The sequence below is a fragment of the Neopelma chrysocephalum genome, unplaced genomic scaffold (genome assembly GCF_003984885.1).
Source record: "Neopelma chrysocephalum unplaced genomic scaffold, ASM398488v2 Primary Assembly neopelma1_63, whole genome shotgun sequence".
In the NCBI taxonomy this organism is placed as follows: Eukaryota; Metazoa; Chordata; class Aves; order Passeriformes; family Pipridae; genus Neopelma; species Neopelma chrysocephalum.
In genome coordinates this window covers 10,992,798-11,015,237 of record NW_020897720.1, presented here as the reverse complement: position 1 = coordinate 11,015,237, position 22,440 = coordinate 10,992,798, and the positions used below count along the sequence as shown (strand labels likewise).

Below are 22,440 nucleotides of genomic sequence, written 5' to 3'. Positions count from 1 at the left end.
TCAGCTCTTCAGAAATAAAGGCTGGTACCTGCTGCAGTTCTGCGTGCCTGCCTTTTGAACTCCTTCAAAGAGGCTCTTGTACTTTATCAGGGAAATGAAGAGGGAGATCCCTGTGTAATCTCCATCAATACTTTTCATTTCCTGATGTAATGATGCATAAAGTGCCCTGTGGGGAGAGTACCTTTCCCCTCTGTCACAGTGGGGGCTCCTTTGTAACCCTCCTCGGGCTTACAATAGACACCCCTACACAGCAGCTTCCCCTGATCAAAGTGCTATTACAGCATAGTTAAAATAATTTACATGCTGTTAATATATTTTTTTCTGAGATAAAGCCATATATATGTCCATGGAAGAGTCAAAATGCCCAATTTAGGAAAGAGTTTGAGTTTCTAATGCCACTGACAGCATGCACATCTTCAGAAACTCCTCCATGAATGATGAGGGAAACATGGCTGCTTTCCTTCAAGGTTTTTTCTCTTATTATTTTCAGTTGTTCATTAGTCTTGCAAAGCCAATCAGCCATTTTGACCCAAATATTTGGCTATGTGTTAATTCCAACAAAATTCTAGTGGTTGTGTATTGATCTGAATAAAAGCATGGAGCTTCAGAAAAGTGCAGGAGTTGGATGGTGTTGTGCAGTGTTTGATGAAGAACAGAGTGTTTGCCACCAATTATCACACATAAACACTAACAGAGCCCAGAAGAGGCCGCAGGACTTCAGCAGAATAAATAACCACTTGCAGATTTAATACTGCCTGTCGTATCTCTGCTTTATGGGGTTTATTAATGACTTACTCAGCAAGAGGAGCCCTTGTTCTGCTCCTCCGCCATCAGAGAAGGCACGGAATAGATGTGGTTTACATTTCTCTAAACTTAGAAGTCATGATGTAAAACTCAGAAATAGACATGAATGCAGAAAAAAAAGCCAAAATGTGTAATTTGAAAAATGTGTTCAAGCAAGAACTGCACAATATCCTGCTTCCTGGAAGGTCCAAAGGAGGAGGGTGGCAGGTAGAGAGCCCAGGGGGGCTGTTTGTTCCCTGGGGAAGCAAAACACTTAAGTTTCAGTGTTCATGAAAACAGAAAACAATTACTTTGTTGCCTATGGAAACTTTATCAGCATTTCCCTCAGAGTTTTGAAGGCTAAAAGTTTCCATAGGCAACAGAGGGCGAACACAGCTGGTGAAGGGTCTGGAGCACAAGTGTGATGAGGAGCAGCTGAGGGAGCTGGAGTTGTTCAGCCTGGAAGAGGCTCAGGGGCGACCTTATCGCTCTTCACAACTCCCTGACAGGAGGCTGTAGCCAGGTGGGGCTCTTCTCCCAAGCTGCACCAGGACAGGTTTAGGTTGGACATAGGAAGAATTTCTTCACAGAACGGGTGATTAGACATTGGAATGGAGGTGGTGGAGTCACCATCCCTGGAGGTGTTTAAGGAAAGGCTGGACGTGGCTCTCGGTGCCATGGTCTGGGTGACACAGTGGTGTTTGGTCACTGGTCGGACTCGATGACCTCAGAGGTGTTTCCCAACCTAACTGATGCTGTGACTCTCTGACTGCTGGGACATCACTGGAGCTTAGAGAAGAGCTTCGCCTCCCCCATGAGGGGAAGAGCCAGGCCTGCACCTGCTGCGAGAACTCGGTGTATACGCCTGCCAGGTACCACCGACAGACCTCACAACGCCGTAACACTCCCGCAGCCGAGCCCTTCGCTAATTAAGCACTAATTGCGCCGCGCCCTCTCGGGAAACGGCGCAGGCGCAGGAATCGTGACCCCTCCCGGCCGCCGTCCCGCCCCGCCCTGCCCCGGACGCCGTCCCAGCCGCCACTTCCGGCGGCGGCCCCGGCGCGGAGGCCCCGGCGGTGCCGCGCTCCGCCCGGGCCGGGCCCGCAGCCGGCGCAGCATGCCGGGGCTGCCCGACCCGCGACACCGCCGCTGCCCCCCGCCACACCGCCCCGCGGCCCTGCCTCTGCCTTCTCCGCGCCGCCGCGCCCCGGCGGGGACGTGAGCGCAGCTCGCCCGCCCGCGTGGCCCCGGGGCTGCCCGGTGAGTGCGGGCAGCTGGGAGGGGGCCGGGTAAGCGTTCGGCAGGGCCGGGGAGCTCCGCTTGGCCGTGGGCCGCGAGGGGGGACCAGGCTCGTGTACCGGGCTGCGGTTCTGCCGGGGTCAGCGGGGCCGAGGTGCGGGTCACGCCAGGGCTGCGCTTGGCACGGTGGGTGGGGCCTTTATTCATAGAATCGTGGAATTAGCGGGGTTGGAAAAGACCTCACAGATCATCAAGTCCAACCCTTGAGCCACTAACACCGTGGTTACCCGACCGTGGCACTGAGTGCCACATCCAGTCTCACCTTAAAAACCTCCAGGGACGGAGAATCCACCCCCTCCCTGGGCAGCCAATTCCAATGTCTGATTAGCCTCTCTGTATGAACTTCTTAATATCCAACCTAAACCTCCCCTGGCAGAGCTTAAGACCATGCCCTCTTATCTTACTGATAGTTGCCTGGGAGAAGAGACCAACGCCCACCTGGCTACAACCTCCTTTCAGGGAGTTGTAGAGAGTGAGAAGGTCTCCCCTGAGCCTCCTCTTCTCCAGGCTGAACAGCCCCAGCTCCCTCAGCCTCTCCTCATAGGACTTGTGTTCAAGTCCCTTCACCAGCCTCGTTGCTCTTCTCTGGACCTGCTCCAGGACCTCAGTCTCCTTCCTGAATTGAGGGGCCCAGAACTTCCCGTGTCCTCCCCACGCCCCAGCAGCTGCAGCTGCTGTCGCTGTCAACGGAGGAGCCCTGGGGATGTGCCAGTGGGTGAGAGGGTTGTGAGGCTTCCTGCCTGTCCAGCCTCTGGCCCTGATGTGACACTTTGTAGCCAGGCAGATGCTTGCTGTGTGCACGGCTCGTGCTGGGTCACCAAACTTACCCCAGAGTTCCCTGTGGGATTGCAGCTTTGGAAGTGCAGGTGCAGCATGTCTGCAGTGAGCTGATGGTGTTGAGGTTATAGAAAAGGAAGTGTTTTCTTCTAGAAGTAGGTAAATAGGTGACACACAGTTACCTTGGCTTAATTAAAGTCAAAATTAGGTGCCAGTGATGCTGCCAGTTTGCTACGGTGATGAAAAAAGTCTGTGTTGGTGGAAATGTTGTGTAACTTGTCAAGAGCATAACACAGAGTTTGTGTTTTAGCCATGGAGGCTCCCTATGATGGCGCTGAAGTGACTGTGGTGATGGAGGAGATAGAGGGCACTTACACTTATGCATCACCAGTGCCATGCAAGAAGAAGAAGAAACATAAAAGTGCTGGTGATCATGGAGAAAAAGCCAAGAAGCCTCGGTAAGTCCTTTCTGCCTTCATTCAGCTCCCGAGTAGGGTATTGCAGCAGTTTTCCTTGTTTCCGATATGAGTGAACTTTGCAGGGCACTTGGAACACTTCACAGTGTAAAACATCATATGTGAAACATCAGCTTGACACTTTGGGCTTGCTCTGACGTTCTTTACAGGTGCCACTGTTGCTCAGTCTAGAGTTTATGTACCCCAGAACATTTTGTCTTAGGCTCTTTCTCGGAGGTTCCCCTTTTTTTCTTCAGAGGTTCTCCCCAGAATCTTACTTTTCATTTAGTTAAAAAATGCATTTACAAGTAGAATTGAATGCAAAATGCTTGTCACATGACCTTGAGACAAACAGAAACCTTGTGGATTTATTTTTTCCTAAGGAATTTATGAAGAATGACCCTTACTGTTTCAATTTTTTGGTTGTGTTTCAGATCTGCTTACCTTCTCTACTATTATGACATTTACTTGAAAGTCCAGCAAGAGCTCCCGCACCTCCCTCAGTCTGAAATCAACAAAAAGATCAGTGAGAGCTGGAGGCTGCTCAGTGTGGCTGAAAAAAGCTATTACTTGGAGAAAGCCAAGCTAGAGAAAGAGGGATTGGACCCGGTAAGTCGTCTTTGTGGCAGCTGAAGACAGAGGCCCTTCACTGCTTACACAGCACTGTGTGTCATTTAGCTGCAGATCCCAGTTTGTATTCCTGCCTGTAAAGAATCTGTGTGAGGCCACTGCCTCTTGCTTTTGCCTTCTGTTCAGTCGAGGGAGAATGTTTGGAAATTCAAGATGGATATGTCTAGTACCCGCTCATGGTAGTTATTTTTGTGTTATGTCATCAGAGTGAGTGATGGGAAAGTGGGTGATAAAACCAGGGCTGAGAGGGATTCTGCAGGCTCTGTCGTGTGGAGAAATTCCCAGAAAACTGTTTCAGGAAAACATGTGAACTTTAGGCACTAAAATAGCAGGAGAGAGAGAGAGCTGAATCTCTTCCTCTCCTCATATTCATTTATTCCATCCTCTGGTTTTCCCAACAGAACTCCAAGGCGTCCACGCGAACAGCAGTAGTCCCAGACATTCCAGGCTTCCGCAAGATTCTCCCTCGCTCTGACTATATAATTATTCCCAAAACCACTCTTCAAGAGGACAGGAGCAGGCAGTCGGTGGAACTGTGTGTGGCCCAGAGCCCGGCAGCCCCCGAGGGGTTAACAGCTCCCAGGAACATCTCCGGTGTGTCCCGTGAGGCCGTGCAAAACATCCTCTCCGTGGACTCGGGCCAGGCCGGCGTCTCAGAGCAGTGCATTGCCATCGAGGGGCTGGCAGAGGAGGCTGCAGCCTTTGCCCAGCCCGAGCCTGCCGAGGAAACCGTTGCCTCGGAGGTTCTCTCTCACTATGTTGGCCCCGTGGCAGAGAAAGTGGCTGGAGATATCCTCTTGGATGAGGCTTCTTTGGAAATAGAAGGACAGCCGTATCAGACGGCCCGGGTGGTTATTGAGGAGACTCTTGTTAGCAGCTCCACGGACATCTCCAATGGGAGCATCGCTGTGGCCCGTCCCCAGGTGCCTGATGGGGTGTCTGTGGTGACTGTGGTGACAGGGAGGGTAAGTTTTTCTAGTGACACTCAGGCTCCTGCCAGAGTCTCACCCGAAATGTCCGAGGCCTCTTTGTCACATGTTACATTAAGATCCTGGGTGGGTGCAGGAGATCCTGTGTTGCCCAGTGGGGTGGGGATGCTCAGTGCTGAGGAAAACAGCAACTTTTGTAATCAGTGATACAAAAGTAACTTGGTGACCACGTTGTCTCTGCTTGCAGATTGAGTCAGCCATGTGCTGGTATCACTTGTGCCTCAAGATGACTCCTTGAGTTTTTCTTAATTGTTTCTTATAACAATAGTTGTGGTATTGCAGTGCCAGTAATTGAGTTCTGCAGTTGGACTACAAGATTTTGGGGAGAAAAAATGCTATCTCTGTGGTCCTGATAGGTGTTTTCTTGGTTGCAGAGAGGTAGAAGGGAGTCCTTTTAAGCTGAGGTGATAGGGATCAGTTATAGAAAACCTTAGTCAGCGAAGAGTTGGATTCACTGTTTTAATTCCAAGGTGTGAAGAGTTTGGTAATTTCCAGAGTGAACCTGGTAAGGCCGTTGCTTTTGAAATGGTCACTGCTCTGTCCTGCCTTCTGGTCTCATCAGTCCTTAGGACTTGTGTTTATTGGTGATGTTAATGAGAGGGAGGGATATGGGTCACCATTTCTGTTGTTTTCCGCATGTATTTTCCCTTTTACTTCATTTTAGGATACTGAAGAGAGTAGCCCCTCCACACCTGCAACACAGTTCATCATGTTACCTTTGCCAGCTCATTCTGTTGTGGAGAACCCAGCATCAATTAAATTGGTAAGAAGTTCAGAGTCTTGTGGTATTTTAAGGTTTGGATGTATTGCCATAGGTTTGTCTTGAAGATGTTGGAATGGGAGGGCTTTGATCCTGAATCAGTTCTTAAAGATAATCCAATTTGGAGTCATCATATCAGTTGATATATTCCTTTGTCCCTGGTTTTGTGTCTTGCATAAGCTAATGGAGGTCTCTGACTTCCTAGAGTGTCTCATAGGTTTTGCTGCCTTTTTCTTCAAGGAATTTCTTGGAAATGGGTGGAGTAGATAAAGCTATCACAAAACATCTGGTCAACAGCAGTTTGTATGTAGCCATCTACATGCTCTACTTGAGTACATATTTGTTTTCATCCCTTCATCCCAGCTGGTGTCCATCCCTTTAAGGGCAAGATTGTGCTCTTGTGACAGGAAAACATGAACTCCTCAGTCTTGTGGCTGGCTGTCACTTGGGCCATGTGACAGGAGAGGAGCAGTGACCTGAGGTTTTGAAGCCGTGTAAAAATTGTGTGGCCTGTTGCATGAGGAAGAATAGTATTACTTCCCTAATCAAACCACTCCAGCCACCTGTGTTTCTGTAGTCATTTTGGGACTTCATTGTACAGTCAGCACTGCAGCTCCTTGTGTTGTATAAGCTAGCATCAAATGCTGTTTTCCAGTTTCTCTATGCTTCCAGCTGGTGGAACACTGCAGATATTTATAGTGGTACATAGCGTGATACTCTTCCAGGTGTCCTGGGGAGAATGGAAGTACCTCAGGTTTTTGTTCCTGAGAAGTGTCAGGCTAAAATTGGCTCATTTCTTTGACAGCAGCACTTGCATTTCTAGAAAAATCCGTACCTAGTTAAGGAGTTACAGTACAACAGCTCGCTCGGGAGTGTCGAGAACAGGATATTGGGAAGTGCTGTGCTGACAAAAACTCCCATGTGTTGGTGCAGTTGTCCTGACAAAGATGACAGGTTCTGCTTTGGTTGTTTTTATAAATAGTGCCTGGTGGTGCTGTTAGTGTTTCAGTAGTTCATAGCAAGTTAGTGAAGCACCAGGGAGTCCTCGACCACCGCATACAACAACCAATTGCTGACAAAAGCTGCCTCTGCCTCATGGGTGCTTGTCTTCAAGTCTTGTTGCCCTGTTGTCATGAGTGTTAATCACATCTCGTCTCACTATAGACTGCTGTTTGAATCATTTTTATATCATCTTATTATGACTTTTCCATGTTCAAAGAGAACTGTTGCATCACTGTAAATGCCAGATTAGCTCCTCCGGAGGTTATGTGCATTGCTCATCTCTGCTCTGCAGGTTGATCTTAATTCTGGTAATGCCAAAGGCTCTTGTGTAGACTGAGTTTAGACTCAGAGTAGTTATAGTGCTGAGTCACCCTGATCCAGCTGTGTGGTGGTTGTTCAGTATAAGGAATAATAGTGCAAAGCTGGTGATTTGCTGAATAACGTTTGTAAAGTGCTTAGGAGGAAAAAGGGAGCGATGAGCACAGCTTTGTGTTTTTCAGATCTGTAGAGAAATTCTTTACAATTCTTGTTTCAGACAACCACCTATACTCGCAGGGGACATGGAAATTGCACCAATCCTGGCTGTTCCTTCACTTATGTCACCAGGCATAAGCCACCAAAATGCCCAACATGTGGGAACTTCCTGGGAGGGAAATGGATCCCAAAGGTAAATTTATCTTTCCTTTCCTAACTTTCAGACAAAAAGTGCTGATTTTGTGAGTGCCTGTGATATTTCTAGACCTGTAGATCTAGCATAGGAGGTCAGATATACCAGAACTGATTCTTGCACTTGTGTTCCAGTCCATGTGCTGGAGCAAGTCACCATTGCAGAGGACACTTGCACAAAGTGGGACAGATCTGAAATCACCACACCTTGGGTAAAGATGCTGCTTGTAAGGGCATCAGTTAGAATAGATGGGGCTGCATTTGGTAACTCTTTCATGGAGAGAAGACACATTCTTCTGGCCCTCTGCCTGCACAGTTTCTGTGACTGGAAGGCATTGCCTGTTCTTCCTGCTGTAGTCCCAGCTGAGCTCAGGAATTCATTGAATGATTTGTTTTGTGGTAATTTATTCTCTGCGTTTGGAGTTCTTCTAAAAGTTTAGGTTTTCTGGGGTCTTTCAGATTGTTTTTTCAATAGAAAGGAAGAACAGCTCTCAGCTATAGTAGATGTATGACCCTTTGGGAGTTTATTAATAAAGTTGATGTAGTGGAAACTGAAGTGCTGTTGAGTATTGTTGTCTCATGGCAATGTGTCTGATCATTCACAATGTTCTGACCTTTGGAAGGAAATTCCCAAATGTTGGTGGAGTTGGGAAGCTTGTCTGAGTGGACATGATACCTATTCTGCTTAAGTTATTGGCATCTCTATGAACTGTGCACAGCAAAACCCACTTGCTGCTTAAACCTCGGCACTGTCATGGTAATTAGTCGGCTCTGAACAGATCTGCGTTCATTAAATAAATTTCTGTCTGAAACAAGGCTCCTCAGGCACAATTTAAAGGATGTTCTTAGTGTGAAAATTGGCATTGAAATTCAGTGGCTTTGTGTGGATTTGTTCTGGACCTCCTATGTTTTGTGTCTGGATCCATCAAACATTGAGGTGCAAGAATTCCTTTAGGCAGCTTACAAACTCTGTGGTGTCTGAGGTGATGGCTGGGCTTCCTGCGTGGTAGGATACAAATGGTGATGGTGGTGTCTTCACTTTTGTTTGGTAAAGCTTTTGTTTGCTGAAGTAGAGAGATGGCTGACTGCAAAAAGTGTTTCTGGATTCTGCCTGAACATGGTGTGTCTGCTCCTGTTCAATCCTACATTGATTAGAACTGAAACATTTTAGAAGGAGTTTTCTTTCTGTAGTTCAGGCTTACTTTGTTTTGCTGGGAACACGTTTGCATAAACAGGTCCACTTGTTTTTATGGTGTCATGCCTTTGGTAAAATATGCACTGGCAGTTTCTTTTTAACTAGTAATAGTATCAGTAGAACTGAAACTAAATATATACAAAGCTTCCTGTTCCTTAGAAAGGTTCTAAGATACCTTTTTTGAAAAAACTAGGTTATCCTTCTGAATATGAGCTCTGTAGTGAGCTTAGAATTAATGTGTTTGTCATGCCAAAAACTCTGGATTCCATTTCTGATGTGGTTTTGCATATTAGCAATTCAGTGTTCATTCTACCTTTGTTGGCCCCAGTACAATGACTTCTGTAGCCTTAGTCTGGGAAGTAACATTTATCTTAAAGTCAAAAAACCTTCCTAAGTAATCCCATTTCCTGACTTGCTCAAATGTTTGCTTTTCTGAATGCACATATCCAAAAGTTGCAAATTCTCTGTCCAACTTCCTCTTGGAAGTTTCTCAATAATGTGGAAGAACAGACAGCATCAGAGAGCTGAAGCCATGAAAGAGGAGCGTAGGAGGTGGGGCCTTGGTAGGGAAGGTGGTGGGTGACTTTGTGATGTTGATGCTAATGGTGATATTTGAGGGAGTTTAAGAAAGATTGATTCTCCGAAGTAAACAGTGCCTAAAAATAATACATGAAGGGCCAAGAGGCCAGATAAAGTGTTACCAGGCCGTCTGCTGTTGGAGGAGGTGCTGTCTGTCTGCTCTGGTACAATTCACAGCCTAAACACTTGGGATTTTGCTGTTTTGATCCAGCATTAAATAGGCCATGGGAAACATAGCATATGTTCAGGGAACTTACTTATCTGCGAAAGCCTAAAGCTCTGAAATGCGACTTTCTCTTTGTTTCCAGGAAAAGCAACCGAAAACCAAATCTGAGCCAAATTCAGGCACCTCTCTTAAAACTCCAGCAGCTAAAAGAGGTCAGCAGTCAGTCCTCACGGAGCCGACGGCCGTCAGCGAGAGTCCCTCCAAGTGTGCCTTGGAGAGCTCTGAAGCCGTCAGCCAGCTGCTGAACGCCGTGCCCGCAGGAGGGCAGATGCCAGAGATGGAGTGGGAGGAAGTGATCATCTCTGATGCTCACCTTCTTCCAAACAACGTGCTTGCCGAAGACAGGCAGGGTGCTGTTGGAGTGGTGCTGGCTCAGGAGAGCCAGCGGCAAGGAGACGCTTCCTCGGAGCAGGCGGAGAAAGAGAGCGCGGGGCTGGGGGTGCCACCGTCCTCTGAGGTGCCAAGTGCAGGGGTGAAAAAGCCAGTGGGGTGAGTCAGTTTTTCGTGTTATGGGAGTGTATGATGTCTATTGTGTGCTGATGGAATTAGGGCAAGAAATTGAAGGCAGTTGGCAGTGCTTCCTGTAAGACCTGTTCTGTTCTGTTTGCTGCGTGCTTTGTGTCAGTCCAGGGTTGTTCCTTTGAGACTTTGTCCGTGAGAGCTAATGTTTTTTAAAGTGACAACTAAATTATAGTCACAGGGCAGATGTATCCTTAGCAGTCTCTCTCCTTTTACTGCAATAGCTGTGATCAGTGTGCTAATAAAGCACAGTTCAGGGAAAAGAAGAAAACTGAAGCTGAGGAGGAATCGATGGAATTTTTTTCCACTTGTAGCTCTTGTCTTTCAGAATTGATGCACCAACTGCTACACACAAAGGACAAGAAGTAAAGAGTAAACCAAGACCCAAGCCCTCCTTGCTGGCTGCAGCCAGACCCATGAGAGCCATTCTGCCTGCACCAGCCAGCGTGGGGAGAGAGGCCAGCACTGAGCAGCCGAGCAGCAGGCAGGCCTTTGCCAGTACTGGTAAAAGCAGCATTCTCTGGTGTGCTTTGGGAGCTGTTGTCTTTCCTCACCACACTGAACTCGTCTCTGTCAAATAATAAGATAGGCCTGAAGGGAGGTGGTGACCTATGCTAGAAAAAAAACACCCACTTTCATTCTGCCTGAGAGTGCAGTAAATGGGCCATGAAACACCTGCTTGGGTCATTTCAAGTTCAGAGGAAAGGTCTCACATGACTATGGTGGCATTTACCAAATATGTCAGAATGAAACAGTGCCTTTTTTATCACATTTAACCTGCTGCATCCCTTTCCTCCTTCTAGACAAGCATTCCCCTGTGAGAACATCAGGCTTGAAGCCCAGTACACTGAAACAATTGGGCCAGTCAGTTCTGCAGCCACCAAGTGCTGATGAGAGAAAGGTACCTAATGGGTTGTTTTTTAAATGCAAATTATTTTCCTGTTTTTTGGGGGGGGAGGGTTTTGTCCATATTGGGTTTTTTTCTCTCCCAGGTGAGTGATATGACCTGAGTGAGAAATAGAGCATAAAAAGGCAGCAGCCTTATGATGATAGGATCTGTGACTTGCAGTTTTTATGGTACAGCTGAGAAGCAGCATAAATGCTTGGTGGCTGAGAGATGCTGTTGGCCAGTCCTGTTGTTGGCTGCTTTGAGAACCTCTCAGCTGCTTCCAGAAGATGTTTTCAGGATCTGCTGGTGCTTTGATAATCTGGCATGCAGTCTTGAATACTGAGCTCTTCACCTGTAAAATATGACTGAGTATGCCAAGATGCTGGAATAAATCTGTGTGAATTTTGATGCCTTGGCATGCAAAACACAGTGTCTTGTAGTACTCTGATGTTAAATGAACATTATTTAATTTCTTGGGAGCAGGAATGCTAATAGATATTGATCACAGGATGTATACGTGTATTCAGCAGTAGGTGTCTCATGGGTGTTTTTTCTGCTTTCAATCTCCAGCTCCACAGTGCTGTGGCCAGCAGGGCATCTCAGGTTAAAGTAGTGGAGGTCAAACCAGACATATTCCCTTCCTGCAAGTACAGCTGCACCGTAACTTTGGTGAGAATTTTGCAAACGGTGTGACTTTGTGGGGAGTGTCCTCTCGGGGATGAGAACATTCTGTGACTTTCATTTTACTGACTTGCAGAAATATATCTCATTTTTAACATGAAACACTTGGTATTTTGTGTGTCATCTCTCGACCTAATCCCAGGTGACTGTGCTCTGTTTTGCAGTCATGTTTGGGACCTTGTTAAGAGCTGGATTTTTGTTTGTGTCCTCCTTGAGTTCCTCCAGTGAGGATCAGGGGTTTCTGAATGAATTTAATGTGCTTCTGGTCTCTGGAACCGGCCAAAAAATATTTGAGTGCCAGTTAAAGTACTCTGTGCAAAGTGACAGGGCTTGCTGTTTGACCTTTAAACAAGATGCTATGAAGTGGGGAAAAAATGTATGATAATCTTTTTTAGACTTTGTCTAGAATCTTCTTGGCATAAAATCATAGAATCATTTAGGTTTAAGATCGAGTCCAGCTGTTAAAAGTCAAGGTCAGCAAACATCTTTCTTGTGTCATTCAGGATTTGGGATTGGCAACATCACGTGGCAGAGGAAAATGCAAGAATCCTTCTTGCAGTTATGTGTATACAAACAGGCACAAGCCACGTATCTGTCCAAGCTGTGGATACAACCTTGCCAAAGACAGGACTGAGAAAACAGCAAAATCCCTGGTAAGGTTCAGGCTGGTTTGTTCTATCAAATGTCTCTCGTGGGCTGGGCAGGGAAGAAGCTTAGTTTGCAAGTGCCCATGGGAACATGGTTTGGGGTTTTTTTCATTGTGGTAATCTTTTCTAACAGAATAATGTCCAATTTAAAATACTTGTGATAATGCTTGAACTGTCCAATTCCTGTAGCAGTCGTGCTTCAGGCTGAGAATGAGTCTGAGCACACTCGGTGCTGCCACTGGGTGTCTCCTTAGCTTATAAATGCTTCTGGTGTGTTGGTACAAGCTGGGGAAATCACCCCTGAAGTCACACTTGTTGTGTCAGCTTTGTTGAACTTCAGACTTCATCAAGAAACTCCCAAGTATGCTGTGCTTTGTGACCAGTTTGGGGCTAGTGTCAGTTAAGTTAGTACATTTTGTATTAGAGCTTCCTATTTTTAAGGGTTTGTAGTGCAACTTTGCTTCCTGCCTGAATTTATTTCTGTATGTAGGTTGTGTTTTTCTCTGATGCAGAAATATGTTTTTCTGTTGTCTGTCATGGATGTAAATAATTAATTCTGAGTTTATTTTATTTTCCTTTGAAGTTTCAGGGAAACTTTAGCTTTTCTCATGCAGAATTATCACGTTTTAAGAAAATAAATGAAAAAAAGGAGCTGTCCTGTTCTAAGCTGAAATGCCCACTCAGCATAGAGACGAGACTTTTAGTCTGTGTGGTAATATGACTCTTCCACTTGCCTTTTTTTATTCTGAAGAACATAATTTTGTTTAGTGGTTTTGGTTTTTCTTTAAAAACACAAACAAACTGAGATGGCCTGTGTGAGCACAGAACAGCTGTGTAAGGAACAGCAGTGTGCTTAGCTCAGCTTGCATTTTGAGAGGCATGTGGGTTGTCTCTTCCTCATTTAGTTTTTTTCTTATTTTCTGGTTCTAGATGTGTTTAACATTCCTGTCACACATGTTGTTGTTGTCTCAGGTCTTTGGACTGATCATTTACCTCATTGTTAGACTAGTCAGAAAACCAGGTTGAAATGCTGGCAGGAGAGTTTCAGTGATTAAACAGGTCAGCCTGTTTGTGTTCTTGCTGTTCTCCTGGGACACCTGGAGTTTGGTTCTCTTGTGCTTGTGTATTTTGTCTTGATAGCGTTTGTGTGTTGGAGAGGAAAGTGTCTAAGGACTGTAGTTGATCAATTGTAATTGATAAGTGTGTTCTGTATATCACAGCCCTCGGTTTTTATTTAGTACTTGTCTCTTCCAGCTTCTAGAGAGGTGTGCAGGCTGCTGTGGCTGGCTGAGCCTGTTGTACAGGACACTGTGCCTGATAACCTATGGAGAATGGCAGTGATGAGTGCCAGGGTTATTGAAGTGTTTATATACTTGGTGGTGGTTATCCTCACCCTATCCCCAATCCCTGCACTAACACTCCAGTTTGATGGCAAATCTGTGATGGTCTAGCAGAGTAGGAGTTCCTGAAAGGCTGGAGTGTAATAATGTGTTTTTGGTGAAGTATCTTGGGCTTGAAGCTCTTGTCTAGAATCAGTGATTGAGCAGCAGAGTGCAAAGGTTACTGTGTTTTTACTACCTTTTATGACTTCTTTGGTCTTCTTAGTATTTCATCCCTGTGCTCGCTGAGTTGAATATCTGTTTTGCTTGCTTTCTAGGAGGTCAGTCCAGGTCAGAGCGACGTGCTGAACACCAGCGAGCCCCTAACCCCATCCCAAAAAGAGATCCAGCGTCAGTCCACCCTGCAGCTGCTGCGCAAGGTGATGCAGATCCCCGAGAATGAGTCGGAGCTGGCTGAGATCTTCACCCTCATCCATGAGCTCAACAGCTCGCGGCTCATCCTGTCCAACGTGAGCGAGGAGACAGTCACCATCGAGCAGACCTCCTGGTCAAACTACTACGAGTCTCCATCTGCACAGTGCCTCCTCTGTAACAGCCCCTTGTTCAAAGGGGGACAGAAGTAAGATTCTGTTTTAGACTTCTGAGTCTTTCCACCTCATGCTGATTTTCTGTGTTACAAGTGTGCCCGAAGTAATATTTGCTTTAGCCCCTGCAGTGAGGATGGTGAAAGTAAAACTGACTGACCTACACGTGCATGGAAAGGGTTTAGAAGGTTCAAAGAGTGGCTGCTAAGTCTAGGTGTAACTTTTATTTTTTAAATTGAAACAGAATATTTTTATTATTCATCCCCTCTTTGTTTTCCATTCTGATGTTTTGAGACTGACAGAGGAAAACTTGTGGGTTTACAGGTTATTACAGTGCATTATGTAATTTCCCTTTTCTCTCTCTTCCTGATCTGAATATTTCCTGTGTGGATCTTTTTGCTTATGATGTTTTCATTCTTTTCATGACTTAGTGTGTGCTTGAGTGAATCCTTTCTTGTAACAAATATCCAAATTGAAACCTGAAGGATTTTCAGAAACTCCCAGTGCATTGGCTAGATTACCTTAACTAGGTTTGTATGAAAGCCTGTAGGGTATCTCCTCTCTGAGTCTGCCAGACATCCTCCTGTTCCCACTGCAAAATGTTGGGGAGTTTAAGGTAGTTTCTTTCTTCCACAAAAAATACTTTCCTGATACAAATGATGGATGTTTGCTTTGGTCAGGCTAGAACTAATTGAGGTATTTCCAGCAGAGATAGTTTTTATGCTCAGTAATTTTTTCAGAACAGAGCTGTCTTGCACCCCATCCTTCAGCTTGTGACTTACCAACCTGTGCATTGTAAATCCTTGTCTGTGCTGGGCTGCTTTGCAGTGCTCTGCATGTGGGACTCTCACATGTGCCTGCTCAGGCTCTAATTGAAGCCCTGCTGGTGGGAGGGAGGTGGATTTGACTTTGATTCCTGTTTTCTCAGGTGGACAGCTGTATTTCTGCCACTGGCATTCTCCTGTCTGAACTTCCCCCTCAGCAGCTGCACTGCAGAGGAGCAGACCTTTGAGAAGCTCTGTGTGTGCAGGGACAGGCTGTCGGGTGGAATGTGTTACCGATCACATTTGTTGTCCCACAGCAATAGGACAGACACTTCTCCCAGGGCAGCTGAGATTTTCTCCACCTCTCAAATACTCTGTGCCCAGCATATGGAGCTGGAGGGATGCTGTAGTGCTCTTAAAAGAATTTAAGCAGTGACCCGACTCTGCCAGGGGAATCTGTTTTAAAATATAACTTTTTTTTTTCTGGTGTAAATGATGTGAGCTGGCTTAGACTAACATACTAATGAACTCATCTCAACAAGAATTCTTTAAGTTACTGCAGGGCTGGACTGAAAAACCCATTGGCTTGACTCAGAGTGGTCTTCTGTTGTCTGTTACAGTTCCCTTGCTGGTCCTCAGGAGTGCTGGCTGCTGACAGCTAACCGCTTACAGGTGGTTACAGCTCAGGTCAAAGTGTGCTTGAACCTGCAGTGTCTGGCCCTCCACAGCTTCACTGATATTTACACAGGTAGGAAAGATGTGAGCCTGCCAACCTACAGCATGACTACAGTCTGAAGCCTTGAGACTGTATCAGGGCATTGTCTTTGCACAGAAGGGCTTGTTCCCATCCCCAGTGTACTAAACTTGAATTATTTTTTACTTGCACTATTCTTCCATTTCTTCTGCAAGTAATTCTATATTTGTGAGGAAAAACATATATGAATGCTCTGAGGAAGATGGTGCCTTGATTCACTGGTCTCCTCTGTGTGGATGGTGAATGTTGAGTTCTGCAAGGCAATCCCTGAGGTTGTAGTCAGAGACATCCTTGGAGAGTGCTGTTTCTCAGCATTGGCTAGTGAGGAGATGGATTGGCTGCTGTTCCTTGTAGCTTTTTAAATTCAAAGGCAAGTCTGTGAAAGGAGTTAATCTTTTAGCAGGAAATTGTGCACTTCAGAAGTACAGAAGCACTATCTGTGTTTCAATTATCCTCTGAACAGTACTTATATGAGTGTGTTGTGTATCAGTAAGGAATATGTTTCTTTGTGAGAAAGATCTGGAACTCTACAGACAATAACTGTCTTGTTTTAACTGCAGGCCTTTTCAATGTGGGTAACAAGTTGCTAGTGAGCTTGGATCTTCTGTTTGCAATCCGAAACCACATTAAACTTGGAGAGGATCCCAGAGTGGCCGTTTCCAATATTCTCGACTCTGTTCAGGAGCAAACTGGTGGGTTTTCCTTCTGTTTTTTTACCATAACACACCAAATTGTGACCTGCTGATGATTGTTAGGTTATAAAAAGACAAACCTCACCTATTCTGTTGTGGTATGTTTCTATGAAATCACCTCCTAAATCCAACAGTACCTCCACAACCAGTTCTTTGTAACAATTCTCTGGAGGACAGGTTTGGTTTTATTCTGCACAGGAGTCCTACTACCTCTCCACTGACTTTGGGAAGTGAAAGCTGTAACAGTGGCATGTTTTCTTTTCAGAAAAAAAACTGAGCCCTGATGAGCAGGTTCAGCTCCAGGAACTGCTGTGCAATGGCTACTGGGCCTTTGAATGCCTTACAGTCCGGGATTACAATGATATGATCTGTGGAATCTGTGGCATATCCCCCAAGGTGGAAATAGCCCAGAGGAATGTGGAAAATGTCCTGGCACTGAAAAACATAGAGGTAGGCTTTTCCCACACTTCACATCCTGTTCATGTTCAAAGCTGATCATAATGACTTTTGCTGACTCTGGTTTTCGTGGTGCACGATAAGTACATGAGACCTTTGTGAGTGGTTTTCTGCTGATGCCTGACAAGAGGATGTGGCTGGAGTGTGATGCCTGAGCTTCCTCTTGGAGGTGTTGATGTACAGTTTGGGGAAAAGGAGATCCTCTCTCCGTGGACCACAGCTTTTGTCCAGCAGCCTCAGACAGTAAGGATCTTAGATGAAAGTGGTTGAACTTGGCCTTCTTCCTTTGACATGAAGGCATTCTTTTTTTTCCCCAATAACAGTTTCTTGAGGTGCTGTCTTCTCTAATGGGGAAAAAAGCCCTAGTAGGAGTATGCAGAATGTCTGGCTTTTCCAATGAAAAGTGATTGTAGGGACCTTTAGGAGACTGAAATCATCTTGTTACATTTGGGCTGAGCACTCTCCTGAATTGTTTTCATGCCTTGAATTGAGGCTGACACAGAACTGTCAAATGAACTGTGGTTATTTGTATTTGACCACTGTGTTCCTTGCTCTTTCTAGTTTACTTGGCCAGAATATTTGCCATCAAGTGAAGTGAATGTAGAAGACTTCTGGTCCACGATGGAGACGGAGGTGATTGAGCAGGTGGCTTTTCCCTCCAGCATCCCCATCACAAAGTTTGATGCCTCTATTGTTGCTCCTTTCTTCCCTCCACTAATGAGAGGAGCAGTGGTGATCAACACAGAGAAGGACAAGAACCTGGATGCACAGCCAGTGCCAGGTAACGGCTCAGGTTGTGCTTGTTAAAGGAGTGCTTCATGTGTTGGTGACTTCAGTCTTTTGGTCATGTTTAGAGTTGAGAATTGTTGATTGCATGTCTCTTTAAAAGTTATGGCTGCTGAGAAAAGGCAAGAATGCTGGGGTGGCTTTGGCTGTTCTCAGGCTACTTTGCTGCTCGAGCTTTGGCTTGTCCTGTGAAGCTTGAGTTCACTGGTGTGGTTTGATGCATTTGAGTCATGGGGGACATCAAAGCACTGTACCCCAAATGAGATAGGGTCTGACTGCAGAGGGATATGTGCACATCTTGAATGCCAGTCAGGGTTTGTTTCATGTTGTTTCATGATACATGTGAAAATTACAGGTAGTGCTGGTATCTCAATGTTACAATCTCAGTAAAGGGTAAATAAGTTTTTACAGAACTTGAGAAAAGACTAGGAGAGGGATGTGCTGGTCCTGATCAGTGTTGTCAACATTCAGTGTATCTGCTGCATATTGACTGCATATAACAAGAAACCATGAAAGGAATAAGCTCAGATGTACCAGAGCTAAGTTTAGCTCCCTTAAAAATTTAGGTATTAGGTATAAGAAGGAAAACTGGCTTTGCAAGCTTAACAAGTGTATGAGTTACCTTTGCAGGCAGGGCTGCAGCTGTTCTAGAGAGTTTAGCTGCAGAAGGGCTCCATGGGCTTTCGTGGAACTGAAGCTCCAGAGAAGGAGCCAGGGAGGAGATGTGAAGGGTAAGCCTGGAGCTGCTCAACCCGAAGGCTGCAGTCATGTTTCTCGGTGCTCTTCTGCCAATCACCTAAAGGTTACAAAGTACAAGATAGGCAAGTGCTTGTGGAGTCTGCAGCTCTGCTGGGCTCAGTCTGCTCGCCTCACCAATGAAGGGCTCGAGACAAGTGTGGGCTGTGATGTGCTTTGGAAGTAGGATTGTTCACAGCTTTCTCATGCTGGCAGTGGGTTGTACAATCTCTGCTTCTGTAGTCTTCATAAGAAATTATTTTGGGGACTTCCCTTCCTGAGAATTGAGTGCTGAGACTTGTTTCCTGCCTTTGCAGGTAATGGGAGTGCCTTGGTGAGGCTCCTTCAGGACGAAGTCTTCAGGCCTGAGCTGATAAACTCTTACAGTGAGGAAGAGCTGCAGAGCTTTCTGACACAGTGTGGCATCCCCTGGGAGGCTTCAAATACAAAGGTAATGGTTTGTTTGCCCACACACAAGCCTGCAGGAGTGGAGCTGTTCTTCACTGTCTTTCTCTCATCCACTCTTGCCATTTTAGGTAATTAACTTCTCATCCGACTGCACTAAGGGCAGGGGTGGGTGACAGCAAATTATAGGATAATTTACACATGGTGAAGTAAATTGAACCTTTGTGGGCTAGAAGAAAGGAAGGCTGTAATTACCTTGTCACTGGCTCAGTGTTGTGTAATTGCTTGTCATCCTCATGGTGCTCAGTGTGGGATTAGGAAGTTATTGGGTGAAGTGCAATTAGGATTTGGGAGACCTTGCCTGCAGCCTTCTCCCTCTCTGGAGGAATCCATTAATTTTAGGCACATACAGACTTTTTCTGGGGCCTGTCTTTTCTAGGACCAACTCTGTTACTCCCTTCTTGCCCTCTATGAGTTTGTACAGAATGGGACAAGCATCACACCACCCTCTGCTCATCACACAGGAGGGAAAATCTACAAAATGTGTCCACATCAGGTAAGGGAGGCTGGAGTCAGCAGTGTTATTTTCTTACCTTGCTGTTCACTATTTGACTTACCAGCATGGAACTTGCCTCATTAAATAGAAGCAATGGAATTGGCTTACCTGAGCCTTGGGAGTGAAACACACTGCCTTGGGGCTGGGAGTATGAGCAGTCCTGCAGGAGATCTCACGATCTGAAGCCTGTTCTTTATGTTGCTACTGAAGTGGAATTTAAATCCATCTCTTCCTGAACAAGATAATGTGTATGAGGAAGAAACAGAATATCTTTAGAGAAAGTGACTGTCTGGTTACTGCGTGGTCTGGAATATCTGAAAGGAAGCCTAATTTTTTTAAGTCTAAATTTTTTTCTGTAAATTTTCAGTTTTATTGTGCTGATGCTGTTAATCCTTTTCTTTCCAGGTTGTGTGTGGCTCAAAGTACATAGTAAGAGGAGAAAGTGCCCGGGATCATGTGGACTTGTTGGTTTCCTCACGTCACTGGCCTCCAGTGTACGTTGTTGATACAGCCTCTTCAGTGGCACTGTGTGCAGACCTCTGCTGGCCTGGCCTGACTTCCCAGATGTGGGGGAAAAACCAGGGCTGCTTCTCTGACCCCATGGATCCTCCAGCGGTTAGTTGTGTCTTACCCTTGCTCTCTGCTTTGCCAGTCCAGTACAGAAAAGTTTGAAGCGAGATTTAAAAATGTAAAAAAATAAGCATATGTAACCTGCATGGTGCCTCAAGATCATTTCGTAGAATCACAGAATGGTTTGGGTTGGAGGGGCCTTTAAAGATCATCCAGTTCCACCCCCCTGCCATGGACACCTTCCACTAGACCTGATTGCTCAGAGCCCTGTCCAACCTGGCCTTGAACACTGCCAGGGATGAATTTGACCTGATAAGTGTCTCCTGACTTAAGCTTTGCCAGTGCATCACTTTTGAGCATAGCAGAACCTGTTGCTTGGGGCACTGTGTTAAGTTAATGGTCCTTAACCAGAAGAGCTGTGCTGGGAGTGCATAGTTCAGGTCATGAACTGTGGAGCACATCACTTATTTTGACACAGCAACTCACTTCTCTCAAACTACTGCTATTTCTTGAGAAATGGGAGAGGAAGAGGGTTGCTAATGCCTTGGGATTGTCTCTGAGGGCGTACAAGCGAGGAGGGAGTGTACAGACCACCTTTGTGGTATTTAGGGTCAGCCTGGATCATTTAGCCATTGCTCTGTCCTGAGTCATAGTGCTGGTTGAATTCAGCCAACTAGTATTGTCTTCTTAGCTGCGAGCAAATTGCTTCTTGTTCTACCTGGAGTGTGTCTCTCCCGCAGTACGTGTCCTGCCCTGAGCTGCTAGACCAGCACTACAGCGTGGACATGACGGTGGCTGAGCACTCCGTTCAGCACCCCATCACCAAGTCGTCGGCGCGTCGCATCGTTCACGCGGGGTCGGAGCAGGACAGTTCCCGGGATCCCACAGCGCGGCATCACTGCATCTCCCTGTGCCGGGAGCTGGAGCCTTACAGCACCATCATCGCCGCCATCAGCGACAGCAAAACGAGCAACATCCGCCAGAGGCCCATCACCTTCGAGAACCCCACGCACTATTACCTCTACAACCGCCTCATGGACTTCCTGACCAGCAGGGAAATCGTGAACCGGCAGATCCAGGAGGTGGTGCAGAGCTGCCAGCCGGGGGAGGTGGTGATCCGCGACGCGCTCTACCGGCTCGGCGTGGCCCAGATCAAAACTGAGACGGAAGAGGACGAAGAGGGGAAGCAGGAGGATGATAGAGGTTGCTGAGTAACAAAACGGCCTGTTGGTTTCTCTCTCTGGTTGCGTGGATGGGTGGGCTGAGCCAGCTTCTGCAGCTGTCTGGCTTGAGAGTTTATTTTTACAGGTTGGAGATGCGATGCTGGTGGCTTTGACTGCTGTTACTGACCAAAGAGCTCTGTGCTTCCGTAGTGTTGTGATGGCTGCTGTGAGAGTGGGTCTGTCACCCCTCTTGCTGAAGGCTGCAACCGCCTCTGAGGTTGGGATGGACCTGCTGTTCAGGGGTGTGGGATGGTGCCCTCCCTGCAGCTGGAGGAGGGAGAGGTGTTGCTGGTAGCAGGGAGTGTGCGTGGTCAAGCACACAGGTTTTTTTTAGTTCTGAATCTTGCTTGCTGACTTCTTTGTGCATATTGGTGGCAGGGCTGGGGGTGTGGAAGCAGGCATGAAAAGCAGATGGCTACAAAGATTTCCCCCCCCAAAACATTCTGAACAGATGAATTTAGGACACTGACTCCTGCTTGGAAATCTTGCATAGCTCTCATATGCATTGGCTGCCAGGAGTCTTGAGGTGAGGAGGAGAAGGAGCCGTGCTCCTTTAACACGCTGTGTCTGGGGAGCCTCCCTGGAGGCTGCTCTCTTGGGTCCCAGACTGTGGGTGTTTCAGCTGCAGAAAGTTTCAAGAATTGTTTGTCCCTTCACATGAGCACTAATAATTTAGAAGCCAAAACATACAGTGAGTTCTGCATGGTAAGGTAAGAACTGACTGGGTGAGCCCCAGGGGAGCTGTGCTGGTTGGGGGACAGTATGAGTGCTGTGCCAAAGGGATGGCTGTGGGAAGGGGAAGGACACTCAAAGACTGTCTTTAGGATCAAGGAGGAACAATTAAAGCAGTGTCACCAGAGCAAGCAGGGTTCCATATTCCACCCTCATGGGTGCACTGGGAATGCTGCACACACGTGTGCAATCTTGGCACTGTCAGGTGTCAAACCTGCCCTGCCCGTGTCCTCCCAGTGCTCTGGGGGTTAGAGGAGTCTCCTGCTGCCCAGGTTACCTTGTCAGCTGCTTGAGAGGAGTCAGGCTGAGACCTCTGCTGCTGCAGCACAAACCTGAAGAACACCTTGGCCTGCAGTTACAAATCTGTGCGTGTCACCTGCTGCAGCTCCCTTTGGCCATTGCTGGTGGTGAAGGCGGGTGGATGTTTGCTGTGACCCTCAGAGGAGAGAAGCAGCATGCCAGACTGCTAAGTTGCCATCTTGGGAGTTTGTTTTGCCTGAGTGAGCAGTGGGGAAGATTCCAAGGCTTGCGGTGTAGATGAAAACTCCCTTCTGTGAAGGGGAACCAATCGAGTACCGTACTGTTAAAGTAAATGTTAAAGTCTGAGCAAATGCAGTAATCACGGCTTGGGGTTTTTCTGTTAAGAACATTAACTTATTATAAGAGACGTTAGTGACTTTTTTCAGTCAGTGATAAAGTTTAATAAATTATCTCCAATTTTTGGGGTGAAACTGTGGCTAAGTGAC

The 22,440-nt window shown here is 46.5% G+C and overlaps 1 protein-coding gene across 2 annotated transcripts; it reads left to right on the top strand.

Annotated features, from left to right (window-relative positions):
• The first annotated feature begins 1,584 nt into the window (after positions 1–1,584).
• HMGXB3 (HMG-box containing 3) lies at positions 1,585–22,432 on the top strand. 2 transcript variants are annotated; one of them, XM_027682480.1, is made up of 20 exons: positions 1,585–1,655; positions 3,170–3,317; positions 3,749–3,923; positions 4,346–4,909; positions 5,598–5,696; positions 7,231–7,362; positions 9,444–9,850; positions 10,209–10,384; positions 10,684–10,781; positions 11,340–11,438; positions 11,954–12,103; positions 13,755–14,056; positions 15,406–15,533; positions 16,100–16,231; positions 16,497–16,681; positions 17,249–17,468; positions 18,526–18,659; positions 19,053–19,169; positions 19,575–19,784; positions 20,480–22,432. In XM_027682480.1, exons 1-20 carry the CDS (start codon positions 1,598–1,600, stop codon positions 20,948–20,950), a joined length of 4,005 nt encoding a protein of 1,334 aa, XP_027538281.1. In that variant the 5' UTR covers positions 1,585–1,597; the 3' UTR covers positions 20,951–22,432. The 2 variants fall into 2 exon arrangements, with proteins under 2 accessions (XP_027538281.1, XP_027538282.1); XM_027682481.1 differs by lacking the exon at positions 1,585–1,655 and adding an exon at positions 1,881–2,043.
• The last annotated feature ends 8 nt before the right edge of the window (positions 22,433–22,440 follow it).

Bases quoted from the DNA above. Each gene is read 5' to 3' on its own strand.
- HMGXB3 (XM_027682480.1), top strand. From the start codon at position 1,598: ATGAGGGGAAGAGCCAGGCCTGCACCTGCTGCGAGAACTCGGTGTATA. The intron at 7,363-9,443 runs GTAAATTTATCT...CTTTGTTTCCAG, and splicing joins GAGGGAAATGGATCCCAAAG to GAAAAGCAACCGAAAACCAA. The intron at 16,232-16,496 runs GTGGGTTTTCCT...TTTTCTTTTCAG, and splicing joins CTCTGTTCAGGAGCAAACTG to AAAAAAAACTGAGCCCTGAT.